Here is a 14,130-nt window from a genome sequence, read left to right on the forward strand (position 1 = left end):
TTAAAGCTGATACCTGGCAAACTACAAATTACCATCCATGCCATCTCCGTGGATTCTCAGCCAGATCATCTGTCAACCATCTCCGCTGACGAACAATAAGATCACCAGTCCCCCATCTCCACCGTCGCCCATCTATATCTTCCAGATCACCAGTTGGCCTTCTCTGCCGAAGCCCAGCGAGATCATCAGCCGTCTACTTTTGGGTTCCTGCTCCACTACTTTTCTGTCTCCAGGCCGACCACCTGAGCTTTTCTGTCCTGCTGTCCAAGCATCCACTGTCCAAACAATCTATATTCATTGGTTCTTCCCTATGGAATGTTACCATTTATGCTTTTTATGGGAGCCTAATCCAAAAATATGTTCAAAGAAAATCTCCAAATTAGCTGAGGTTCTCCACAATTGTTCCATGTGCCAACTGCAGTAATACCCTACAAGGTACTAGAACCCCTGGTTGGGAATCAGTGTTTTAACAATACTGTACTTCCAACTTTGTGGCAGTTTGGTGAAGACCTTCACTCTTTCAATATGACAATGATGTCCTGCTTAAAACCACAGCCTTGTAAATGACAGGTTGAAAGACTGACAGAGCCCTGACCTCAACCCAATCAAACAACTTTGGGGCCAGGACGTATCACCCAACATCAGTGCCAAACCTAATTTATTTCTACTTGTATAACACACTTGTGGCTGAATGGGAGGAAATCCCCGCAGCCAACTTTCGAAATTATGTGGACAGTCTTCACAAAAGTGTGTTGTAGCTGCATTTTAATGACCATGGTTTTGGAGGGAATCGCTCAAAGCGATATGTTCAACAGTTATACAGGTGTGTAATCTTTGGGTAATCACATAATTTGGCCTTGTCTTGTAATATAGACAGATCATCTTTAATGTGCAAATACACTGTTACAGGAAAGACAGGAACATAGTGAGAACAGGCGAAGGTTGCAGGGTTGGGTCCTTTCTTCCCTTTTTTCTTGATGTGATTTACTTGATGTGAGCCGAATATTCAGCCATTCTGCCGATCCCTGCGATAAATGTTTTTATGTAGTATTCATTAGAACTCGCCATCACAGTTTGCACACTTGTTGAATCTTGTAGTTCAAGAAAAATGTCTCTCATTTTCCATGTACTGTTCATTGTGAAGTTATTGTCTAAACTAAACTGTCTATTTCAGGAATGTGTCTTACATCTAACTGGATGTTTTTCTGTAACCATTCAGCACATCACATTGATTCCCCTTTCCATGGTTCAAAAACAACAACCTTAATTCTATGTCTTTATTTGCCATACTCATTAGTGAAGTTTGTTAAGTTCAATACACAAACTCATGGTCAAATGTTCCAGGCCACAGTTTTGACATAGGCCCATAATTATCCAGTAAAGATCTTAAGGGGATCATGATGCAACAGCCCTGACAAAAATGTTCCAGTGTAAACTGAGGGAACAGGTGCGGTGTGGAGGAAGACAGGAGACACTGTGAACTCTGGGGGGAGATTATTTGTTTGTTAGCGCATTTGTGAGTGAGAAGAGCCGGAGGTGTAAGTCATGGTCAGGCCGGAGGCACCTGTACTTTACCACATGTGTTCCAATAAGCCCCCAAAGGACCCTCTAGAGAGGTCGAAAGTGTTTCATAAACTAACTGTCATCTCTACAAACATACAAACAACAATTTGTTTTTAATTAAAGAGGACCTAGGAGGCATATCAGCTGGCTATTAACATCCCTTTGACTGAAAAATAACATTAACACCAAATTAAATTTCACATGGCCCAATGACTTGCTAAATCAGGTGTACTAAATTATTTGTTTTGATCGCTTGTCAAAAGTGTAACTTTAATTCCCTTATCCAAATGCAGAATTCACTCAAATGTATGGTAAAGTAAAAGAAAATTAAATATAAGTGTGTCAAAATCATTTAACAGTAATGAATGGGTGCATTATGTAAAATACACAAATGCTTTTTTTTTAATACATATTTACGGCCTCCATTATTTACACAGTAAAAGCTTACTGGCCGATAGAGATATATTTGAAAAAAAAGAAGAAAATGACAGAATATGAAAAAATAAGCCCACATTTATCTGATCACATTGTGTGTTGATATTTGCATCAAATGTCAATATACTGTTTTAAAAGTGCATTGACTACTAAAGTGTGTGTGTGAGTAGTAAATGTTATGGACCAATGTTGTACAATGTAGTGAACAGATTGCACAAAACAGCATCATTTTTCAGACAGAATTTGGAGATGGAATGACATTGAAGACTGCCATTACAATTTAAATTTTTTTATATTTTATCACTTATAATTCAGCGGTAACAGTGATTGAAGCTGACTACATTCTTGAATAATATTCATGTGTAGTGTAACATACTGTAGGAGCTGTGGCTTCAATCATGATTGTCATTGTAAGTCCAGAAGTATTGTCAGCATAATATATTGTAGTTAGAGAATGTATTTTATATAAATTATGATATGAAGGTGGTTTACTGTGAAGTGAAGTAAAGTGTAATCTATAACAATTCATGATATTTAATAACTTATCATAAGTTTCTGCAAAGTAACAAACTACACCTTTATTATTTTATACAAAAGTCACAGTCGGGTATAATTTTGCTCTTTTTGTCTCAGTGTGAACCTTAGGGAGTTTCGATTTGCCCAGACCATGATCTTTGCAATCCAAGAAATAAACAAAAGCAAATTTCTTCTTCCAAATGTCTCGATTGGCTACCGTATTTATGACAACTGTGGCTCAACATTAACGTCAATGCGTGCTGCGATGGCCCTGATGAACGGTGATGAGTGGACTGTAGGAAAGAGCTGTTCGGGTCAATCAGCTGTTCACGCTATTATCGGGGAGTCTGAATCCTCTTCAACCATTGTGCTGTCACGCACTACTGGACCATTCAAAATACCTGTGGTAAGAGCAATGTTTGTGTATCACTGTGTATATTACGTGCAAATTCTTCTTATTGGTTCTCTCTTTTCGTGTATTCTCAGATAAGTCATTCAGCTACTTGTGAGTGTTTGAGCGATAGGAAGGAGTATCCCTCTTTCTTTCGAACCATTGCCAGCGATCTCTACCAAAGTCGAGCTCTTGCCCAGATGGTCAAGCACTTTGGCTGGACCTGGGTCGGGGCAGTCAACAGTGACAGTGACTATGGCAACAACGGCATGGCCATCTTCCTTGCTGCAGCCCAGGAGGAAGGAGTGTATGTGGAGTATACAGAGAAATTTCACCGGGCAGAACCAGAGAAACTCATGAAAGTTGTAGAAGTGATTCGAAAGAGCACTGCCCGGGTCATTGTTGGTTTCCTGGCCCACGTAGAGATGAACAACCTTCTAGAGAAGTTAAGTCTGCACAACATCACAGGCCTGCAGTTTATTGGTGTGGAGGCATGGATCACTGCCGACAGCCTTGTGACTCCCACCAGCTTTAGTGTGCTGGGAGGTTCACTGGGTTTTGCTGTGCAAAAGGCCAACATCAGTGGCCTGGGTGATTTTTTAATCAAAGATTTCTGGGAGACAGAGTTTAAGTGTAAGGAGACAAACAAGGACACCAAGGCAGCATCATGCAAAGGAAACCAGGATCTAATTGAGCTTCAAGACAATGATGATGATGTTGCAGAGCTGCGATACTCCAATAACATCTACAGAGCTGTCTATGCTGTGGCCCATTCTCTGCACATCATTCTAAAGTGCTCAAAAAGTCAGGGGTGTGACAGGACGATAAAGGTTACTCCCTGGCAGGTAAAAAGGACAGATTACTGTACGGTTTAATAATTAGCTCTATTCATTTACATGGTGACATATTGTCTTATCGATTTTTAGGTAGTTGAATCTTTGAAGCAGGTCAATTTTACCATTAATAACGGAGACCAGGTGTGGTTTGACAGCACTGGAGCAGCTGTGGCTAGATATGAGGTGGTGTACTGGCAGCGTGGATCAGAGGACTCGGTCCAATTTAAACCTGTCGGCTATTATGATGCCTCCCTACCCCCCGGGCAGAAGTTTGTCCTCAATACTGAAGCCATATTGTGGCCTGGAGGGAAGACAGAGGCAAATATATTTTTTGACAGTAATGCAATGCAAGGCTTTGACATATTTTGTCCTGAATGGTTGTTTGTAAAAAAATTAACATATATCATCTTCTTTGATTTAAAGATGCCTGTGTCAGTGTGCAGTAAACAATGTCGTCCAGGAACTCATAAAGTCCTTCAGAAAGGAAAGCCAGTCTGCTGCTATCACTGCATACCATGTGCAGAGGGAGAAATCAGCAACAGCACAGGTATATGTACCACAGACCTTAGATATGGCAATTTGCATACATTGTTTTCTTTCCATGCTCTATGTATCGTGCTAAAGTTTGCTATTGTACAATCTCTTATTTACATTTTTAGGATGTAACTGATAGAATCACAATAATAGTGAGAATTTTCCTGTTACTGATTCTAATGACTGCAAAAAGTGTCCTGAAGAGTATTGGCCCAATCAAAACAGAGATGCATGTGTACTGAAAAATGTCGAGTTCCTCTACTTCACTGAGGTTATGGGTATAATCCTTGTATTTTTTACTTTGTTTGGTGTGTTCCTTACTTTAATTGTGGCCACTCTTTTCTTGGTCAATAAAGACTCTCCCTTGGTGAAAGCCAACAACTCTGAGCTGAGCTTCCTGCTGCTTTTGTAGCCCAGTTTAACATTAGGGAGCAAATTAGTGTTGTTGTTGATCTCATTTATAGCAAATATGACCACTTGAGCAAATTTAAATTCTCTTAAATTGAAGCTGGGTTGATAAAAGATAGAATAAAATAATATATATTTGTCTCAAATGCAATACATAATACACATACAAAATTTAAAATAGACCTAACAATACATACTTTTTGCATTTTCGTAATTCTGGAAATTTCTGAAATGTATTAATTACATAATCCTGCGCTGTGCGAAATGAAAATATGCCTCCGATTACAAGGTCGCCATCTTGAGCCAGTTCAGGTGGTTGTGCTGAGCCATGCAGTCGGCACACAGAGTCTCCCTTTGCCATCAGCACAACCAAGAGGAGCAACCTCAACAATGGCATAGCTCTGCTCTGCTCGTCAGGCCAGACCAATCAGCTCTAATGCTTATGTCATGGCTTTATACACCTTCAACAACAAGAGGGAAGTTGTCATGGTTGAACTCATGCCTCAGGAGACCACAGAAAGTGAAGCCAAAGATGTTTTGTCTCAGAAAATGTGGATTTTATTCTATGCTTTTATGAACTGTATTACATGTTGTATATATATGTATATATATATATATATGTATTTATTTATTTATAAAATGGTCAAAATGAAAATCTTGTTGATTAGCCCCCGAAAACCATTAAGGGTTAACCGCTTCCCACCACTCTACAGGAAAAAAACAAACGGACACAATCACTCTACCCTACCGGAAGCACCCTACCACCAAATGGATAAATCTATAGCGTAGCAAATCAGTAACTTAGCCGGAATTGTGAACGGCACACAACTATCCTAATCCAGGTAAAAAAACAGGACTTCCTACAGAAAGCCACAAAGTGAATTCCCCACAAAACCAGGAACTAGAGCAAAAACAATGAACCAATGCAGCTCTGGTAACAAAGCACGCAGCCAAAACAGCACAGAGTTGGACCAACTCAACTAGTCAGTCGAGCAATCAACATCATGCCGGCACCTGCATTACCAAACTAACTTTTTTACCAGACTAGGATTTATAGATGAGGCCCAATTTGTTACGACCTATGCTCAAGTTGCCACAACAAAAGAGAGACACACTATATGAACATTGAAAAAGAGAAATTTTATTGTACAAGACAAACCAAATGTCATCAGTTGAACCAATTTAAACTAAATTCAATATGCGCAGAATAACTCAAATATGAGGTCTGGACATAAGTGAAACCTGAAGTATGTGTGAGGGTTTGACGGTACCTGAAAGCAAAAGTAAGTAACTAAGGCAGCATAACAAAACCATACCAGAGCGGTTGCCTGAAGGGCGAAGCAGAGAAAGAGAGTGAAAAAGCTGCAGCCGTGACATTAAAAAGGTTGCTGGGGGAAAGGGACGTGTTGGACAATCCTTCTTAGCCTGCTGCCACCGCAACCCGGCCCTGGATAAGTGTAAGGAAATGGATGGATGGATGGACTGTTAAAATTAAGCAAAACGGTGAAGTTGCAGGAGGAAAAACCAAAACAGAGCAAATGGGATAGGTTGGATTGGTGAAAGGTAGATACATTAATATATCTCCTTGTTAAAGTCTCTAATATGGAAAGCATAAAATGTGTAAAATGGCATTAGCCATCATATTATTTTAAGTTTTCAGAATTATTTTGGTGCCCCCTTCCCCATCATATTCTTTTTGGTATTCTTCTCAGGTTTCAGTAGGATAATATAACATTTCGGAAAAAAAATACAAAACAGCAGTCCAAAACTAGAGGCCAGAATAGCAAATATTTCAATAGCAACACTGAACTTCCCAGGAGAGCTGATATACGCTGGGATAAAAGTGAGCCAGACTGTACAAAATATCAACATACTAAAGGTGATAAATTTGGCTTCATTGAAATTATCAGGCAGTTTACGGGCAAGAAAAGCAAGAATGAAACAAAACAAGGCCAGAAGTCCAATGTATCCAAGTACAGCCCAAAAGCCTACAGCTGAACCCAGAGCACACTCTAAGATGATTTTGTCCTTGATTTCCTTAAAATTCTTAAATGGAAAAGGAGGAGAAATTGTTAACCAGAGGACACATATAATAACTTGTATGAGAGTGAAACACAGAACACAGAGTCTCTGCTGTGCAGGCCCAAACCATTTCATCACATTACTACTTGGAAGTGTGGCCCTGAAGGCCATTAACACCACTATAGTTTTCCCCAGAACACAAGAGATGCAGAGGACAAAGGTGATGCCGAATGCTGTGTGTCGCAGCATGCAGGACCACTCAGTGGGCCGGCCTATGAAGGTCAGAGAACACAGGAAACACAGCTTTAATGAGAACAGCAGCAGGAAGCTCAGCTCAGAGTTGTTAGCCCTGACAATAGGAGTTTTTCTGTATCTGAAGAAAATGAGTGCCACAACATTAGTGATGCATGTTCCAAATAAGGATGCTGCAGTGAGCAGTGCACCCATAATCTCTTCATAAGATAGAAACTCTGCCTTCTTCTTCACACAGGCATCTCTTCTCTCATTTGACCAGAACTCAGGGTAGCATCGCACACAGGCAATAGAATCTAAAAAAAAAAGATATCAAAGCAGGTGTTGGATTTGCTCAGTATATTTGTCTGACATTTTTTCTCTATTTTGCATATTTTCAGTAGATGAGATCAAAACTATTTGCATATTCATGTACCACAATGAGGAGGTGAGAAATGTGCTGTAGGCCTTTTTTATTTTCTACCTGTATAATATTACTACACCTGTGATGTTGCTTATTTCTCCCTCTGCACATCTTAAACAGTCATAGCAGCAGACTGGCTTTCCTTTCTGGAGAACCTTGCGAGTTCCTGCACGACACTTCTCACTGCAAACTGACAAAGGCACCTGCATGAACAAAACAACCATGAGAAAGAAGTATGGGCAGTTATACCACTTCAAATAGACTGTATTCAACAGCTTCAGTGATAACATTGTATCATACCTTTTGTGAATTCTGTGCCCAAATCAAAGACTTATTTTGCAGATTCAGCTGTTTGTCTGCAGGTAAAGATGCATCATGAAGACCAACTGTGACAAAGTCCACAATGCCCTTTTCTGTTGGCTGCCAGTTTATAATTTCATACTTTGCTGCTGGGTCTCCATTCTCATTAAAGTAAACCTCCTCTCCTTCCTTTGTTTTGAACTGAATCTTTTTCATAAGCTGTAAAATCTAAGAAGATATGCATAACTGTAGATCATTATCTGACAAACATGCTATAGGCTTGTTGGCTCAACACCATGATAGAACAAGTGCAAATGTGTATCTTTTAAAATGAAAACTAAATATTTTCCTCGTTAAAGTGACTTAAAAATGATAATTCAGGTCGTTCAACTCACCTTATATGGATCAAGCTGCACTGTGTTGTTGCAGGTTTTGTTACAGTTGAGAATACCGTGAAGTGTGTGAGCCACAGCATACACTCCTTTATAGACATTGTTAAAGATTGGCATGAGCGACATATCCGTGAAGCTGTTTTGCACTCTGGTCAGATCTTCATGTCCAGTACATTGTCTCTGATTCCCTGATGATGACTTTGACTGCCTGAACTTACAGCTAAATAATGCCTCCCAAAACTCTGTAAACATTTCATTACTAGATGAATTGAGCGGCTTAACATCCAACATGAACTCTCTAACGCCACTGACATGTGCTTTGGGGATGGACAGGCCTATGGCACCATCCAGAATGTGATGCCTATCTATTGCTGCAGTTTGGAAATCAAATATCCAGCCCTCAGTGCCGACCCACTGGTATCCAGTCAAGTTGTGGTGAGACAACTTATGTAATACCACATCCATATCCAAGCCGGAGACGAAAGCGACAATAACCTTGGAAGTAGAAGTCTTGATAGTGTCAATTATCTTTTGTATTTTATCTGGTGGATCTGTTCTAAAGAAAGATACAGAGAACTCCAGACAGATGCCCAGCCGCTGGGCGGTTTCTGTGAATGTGGCCATGCCATTATTGCCATAATCATCATTTGTTCTAATAGCTCCGACCCAAGTCCAACCAAAATACTTGACCAACTGGGCCAGGGCTCTGCTCTGGTAGTAGTCACTGGGTATTGTTCTGAGGAAGGATGGGTACTTGGTTTTATCACTGAGACAAGCACAAGTAGCAAAATGGCTGATCTAAAAGAAAAAAAAGAATTATTTCCCAAGATAAAGATATGAAATATAATGCTAGACCAGTTGGAAGATTTGAAGAATTATAATATTAACAATTTACCAATCTTACCCACCATTGGGATGTGAAAGGGTCCGATGACAGTAGCTATAGCCATGCAAGGAGAAGAAGAGGTTTCTCCCATAATAGCCTGCACTTGGGAAAGTCTGGTACATGGTGCCTCGGAAAGGGCCGATGCTGCGTCATTACCATTAGCCAAGGCCAGTGCAACCCTTACACTTCTGGCAATGGAGCCACATGCATCATAAATCTTGTATCCCAGAGAGATTCCAGGCAGTAGGTATGTGCTGTTATTGATCTCCTCAATGGCAAAGAGCATAGCCTGGGCATATTGGAACCCTCTGAAATTCAGACTTGATGCAGACAGTTATAAATCGTTGTAATTTGAAATATCTTTGAAATAGAAACAATAACATCATAAATAAAAGTATTTGATGGTATTAATACACACAACAAGGGATTTTTTTCTAATTTGAAATACTCAGTATGACATCCTCTTAGATATTCCTAAATGAAAATAGATTTATTTGGTATAATTTACCTGGTGCATTGCAGTGGCAGTGGTTTTTGAATGTAGGTATCCTGTCTATTTTTCCAGCTGCTGTGGAAAGAGAATATTCCCCCTAACATAATGTCCCCATCCTTATAAAGCTGGGGGCTCTCAGGATCCCCTCTCCGCCTGCACACCAGCTCCTCAGTCTGAGAGAAAGATGCAACCAGCAAGAGCTGTAAGATTGCCCATCCCTGCTCTGGCCACCTCTGTGTGGATGGCATACTGTCTAAGAGAGCTAAACCACTGGGTGGCATTATTTGTGCCTTAATGTTAATATAAAGCTTGCACTGGTATTTATACATTCTGGTGCCGCATGGCAAATAATAATAGAACAGTGATGCTTTATCTCTGTGGACTGTGGCAAGAGGAAGGAGGTTCCCAAACCGAAAAAAAGCTTTTGGGCCTTAACAAATTAGCAAGTATGAAAGCTGATACCTGGCAAACTACAAATTACCATCTATGCCATCTCCGTGGATTCTCAGCCAGATCATCTGTCAACCATCTCCGCTGACGAACAATAAGATCACCAGTCCCCCATCTCCACCGTCGCCCATCTATATCTTCCAGATCACCAGTTGGCCTTCTCTGCCGAAGCCCAGCGAGATCATCAGCCGTCTACTTTTGGGTTCCTGCTCCACTACTTTTCTGTCTCCAGGCCGACCACCTGAGCTTTTCTGTCCTGCTGTCCAAGCATCCACTGTCCAAACAATCTATATTCATTGGTTCTTCCCTATGGAATGTTACCATTTATGCTGGGAGCCTAATCCAAAAATATGTTAAAATAAAATCTCCAAATTAGCTGAGGTTTTCCACAATTGTTCCATGTGCCAACTGCAGTAATACCCTACAAGGTACTAGAACCCCTGGTTGAGAATCAGTGTTTTAACAATACTGTACTTCCAACTATGTGGCAGTTTGGTGAAGACCTTCACTCCTTCAATATGACAATGATGTCCTGCTTAAAACAACAGCCTTGTAAATGGCAGGTTGAAAAACTGACAGAGCCCTGACCTCAACCCAATCAAACAACTTTGGGGCCAGGACGTATCACCCAACATCAGTGCCAAACCTAATTTATTTCTACTTGTATAACACACTTGTGGCTGAATGGGAGGAAATCCCCGCAGCCAACTTTCGAAATTATGTGGACAGTCTTCACAAAAGTGTGTTGTAGCTGCATTTAAATGACCATGGTTTTGGAGGGAATCGCTCAAAGCGATATGTTCAACAGTTATACAGGTGTGTAATCTTTGGGTAATCACATAATTTGGCCCTGTCTTGTAATATAGACAGATCATCTTTAATGTGCAAATACACTGTTACAGGAAAGACAGGAACATAGTGAGAACAGGCGAAGGTTGCAGGGTTGGGTCCTTTCTTCCCTTTTTTCTTGATGTGATTTACTTGATGTGAGCCAAATATTCAGCCATTGTGCCGATCCCTGCGATAAATGTTTTTATGTAGTATTCATTAGAACTCGCCATCACAGTTTGCACACTTGTTGAATCTTGTAGTTTAAGAAAAATATATTTTCCATGTACTGTTCATTGTGAAGTTATTGTCTAAACTAAACTGTCTATTTCAGGAATGGGTCTTACATCTAACTAGATGTTTTCTGTAACCATTCAGCACATCACATTGATTCCCCTTTCCATGGTTAAAAAACAACAACCTTAATTCTATGTCTTTATTTGCCATACTCATTAGTGAAGTTTGTTAAGTTCAATACACAAGCACACAAACTCATGGTCAAATGTTCCAGGCCACAGTTTTGACATAGGCCCATAATTATCCAGTAAAGATCTTAAGGGGATCATGATGCAACAGCCCTGACAGAAATGTTCCAGTGTAAACTGAGGGAACAGGTGCGGTGTGGAGGAAGACTGGAGACACTGTGAACTCTGGAGGGAGATTATTTGTTTGTTAGCGCATTTGTGAGTGAGAAGAGCCGGAGGTGTAAGTCATGGTCAGGCTGGAGGCACCTGTACTTTACCACATGTGTTCCAATAAGCCCCCAAAGGACCCTCTAGAGAGGTCGAAAGTGTTTCATAAACTAACTGTCATCTCTACAAACATACAAACAACAATTTGTTTTTAATTAAAGAGGACCTAGGAGGAATATCAGCTGGCTATTAACATCCCTTTGACTGAAAAATAACAATAACACCAAATTAAATTTCACATGGCCCAATGACTTGCTAAATCAGGTGTACTAAATTATTTGTTTTGATCGCTTGTCAAAAGTGTAACTTTAATTCCCTTATCCAAATGCAGAATTCACTCAAATGTATGGTAAAGTAAAAGAAAATTAAATATAAGTGTGTCAAAATCATTTAACAGTAATGAATGGGTGCATTATGTAAAATACACAAATGCTTTTTTTTTAATACATATTTACGGCCTCCATTATTTACACAGTAAAAGCTTACTGGCCGATAGAGATATATTTGAAAAAAAAGAGGAAAATGACAGAATATGAAAACATAAGCCCACATTTATCTGATCACATTGTGTGTTGATATTTGCATCAAATGTCAATATACAGTCTTAAAAGTGCATTGACTGCCAAAGAGTATTAAATGTTATGGACCAATGTTGTACAATTTAGTGAACAGATTGCACAAAACAGCATCATTTTTCAGACAGAATTTGGAGATGGAATGACATTGAAGACTGCCATTACAATTTAAATTTTTTTATATTTTATCACTTATAATTCAGCGGTAACAGTGATTGAAGCTGAATACATTCATGAATAATATTCATGTGTAGTGTAACATACTGTAGGAGCTGTGGCTTCAATCATAATTGTCATTGTAAGTCCAGAAGTATTGTCAGCATAATATACTGTAGTTAGAGAATGTATTTTATATAAATTACGATATAAAGGTGGTTACTGTGACGCTAATATTGTTTCTATTTTCTACACTGTTGGAAAGTGTAATCTATAACAATTCATGATATTTTATAACTAATCATAAGTTTCTGCAAAGTAACTAACTACACCTTTATTATTTTATACAAAAGAATCATGGCAAGACCCAATCAAGACTGTCCTATCTCACTTATCTCTGATTGGTTAGTAGGATGACTATGGCAACAACAGCATGGCCATCTTCCTTGCTTCAGCCCAGGAGGAAGGAGTGTGTGTGGAGTATACAGAGAAATTTCACCGGGCAGAACCAGAGAAACTCATGAAAGTTGTAGAAGTGATTCGAAAGAGCACTGCCCGGGTCATTGTTGGTTTCCTGGCCCACGTAGAGATGAACAACCTTCTAGAGAAGTTAAGTCTGCACAACATCACAGGCCTGCAGTTTATTGGTGTGGAGGCATGGATCACTGCAGACAGCCTTGTGACTCCCACCAGCTTTAGTGTGCTGGGAGGTTCACTGGGTTTTGCTGTGCAAAAGGCCAACATCAGTGGCCTGGGTGATTTTTTAATCAAAGATTTCTGGGAGACAGAGTTTAAGTGTAAGGAGACAAACAAGGACACCAAGGCAGCATCATGCAAAGGAAACCAGGATCTAATTGAGCTTCAAGACAATGATGATGATGTTGCAGAGCTGCGATACTCCAATAACATCTACAGAGCTGTCTATGCTGTGGCCCATTCTCTGCACAGCATTCTAAAGTGCTCAAAAAGTCAGGGGTGTGACAGGACGATAAAGGTTACTCCCTGGCAGGTAAAAAGGACAGATTACTGTACGGTTTAATAATTAGCTCTATTCATTTACATGGTGACATATTGTCTTATCGTTTTTTAGGTAGTTGAATCTTTGAAGCAGGTCAATTTTACCATTAATAACGGAGACCCGGTGTGGTTTGACAGCACTGGAGCAGCTGTGGCTAGATATGAGGTGGTGAACTGGCAGCGTGGATCAGAGGACTCGGTCCAATTTAAACCTGTCGGCTATTATGATGCCTCCCTACCTCCCGGGCAGAAGTTTGTCCTCAATACTGAAGCCATATTGTGGCCTGGAGGGAAGACAGAGGCAAATATATGTTTTGACAGTAATGCAATGCAAGGCTTTGACATATTTTGTCCTGAATGGTTGTTTGTAAAAAAATTAACATCTATCATCTTCTTTGATTTAAAGATGCCTGTGTCAGTGTGCAGTAAACGATGTCGTCCAGGAACTCATAAAGTCCTTCAGAAAGGAAAGCCAGTCTGCTGCTATCACTGCATACCATGTGCAGAGGGAGAAATCAGCAACAGCACAGGTATATGTACCACAGACCTTAGATATGGCAATTTGCATACATTGTTTTCTTTCCATGCTCTATGTATCATGCTAAAGTTTGCTATTGTACAATCTCTTATTTACATTTTTAGGATGTAACTGATAGAATCACAATAATAGTGAGAATGTTCCTGTTACAGATTCTAATGACTGCAAAAAGTGTCCTGAAGAGTATTGGCCCAATCAAAACAGAGATGCATGTGTACTGAAAAATGTCGAGTTCCTCTACTTCACTGAGGTTATGGGTATAATCCTTGTATTTTTTACTTTGTTTGGTGTGTTCCTTACTTTAATTGTGGCCACTCTTTTCTTGGTCAATAAAGACTCTCCCTTGGTGAAAGCCAACAACTCTGAGCTGAGCTTCCTGCTGCTCTTCTCCTTGACTCTGTGTTTACACATGTGAAAAACATAAAATATGAAGCTCAACATCC

The 14,130-nt window shown here is 39.9% G+C and overlaps 2 protein-coding genes across 2 annotated transcripts; one reads left to right on the forward strand and one right to left on the reverse strand.

Moving 5' to 3' along the window:
• Positions 1 to 37: 37 nt before the first annotated feature.
• On the forward strand, positions 38 to 13,578 carry LOC306701191 (extracellular calcium-sensing receptor-like; the record flags this gene model as incomplete). The annotated part of the gene is made up of 7 exons (XM_079166446.1): positions 38 to 225; positions 2,632 to 2,920; positions 3,001 to 3,750; positions 3,832 to 4,059; positions 12,545 to 13,141; positions 13,223 to 13,469; positions 13,556 to 13,578. 7 exons carry the CDS (start codon positions 38 to 40, stop codon positions 13,576 to 13,578), a joined length of 2,322 nt encoding a protein of 773 aa, XP_079022572.1.
• LOC306700842 (extracellular calcium-sensing receptor-like) lies at positions 6,346 to 9,679 on the reverse strand (the record flags this gene model as incomplete). Its single annotated transcript, XM_079165968.1, has 6 exons — positions 6,346 to 7,253; positions 7,440 to 7,563; positions 7,661 to 7,888; positions 8,056 to 8,850; positions 8,961 to 9,258; positions 9,447 to 9,679. The coding sequence occupies 6 exons, from the start codon at positions 9,677 to 9,679 to the stop codon at positions 6,346 to 6,348; spliced, it is 2,586 nt and encodes an 861-aa protein (XP_079022094.1).
• Positions 13,579 to 14,130: the final 552 nt, after the last annotated feature.

This window comes from Pholis gunnellus (assembly GCF_910591455.1).
Source record: "Pholis gunnellus genome assembly, chromosome: 9".
Taxonomy (NCBI): Eukaryota; Metazoa; Chordata; class Actinopteri; order Perciformes; family Pholidae; genus Pholis; species Pholis gunnellus.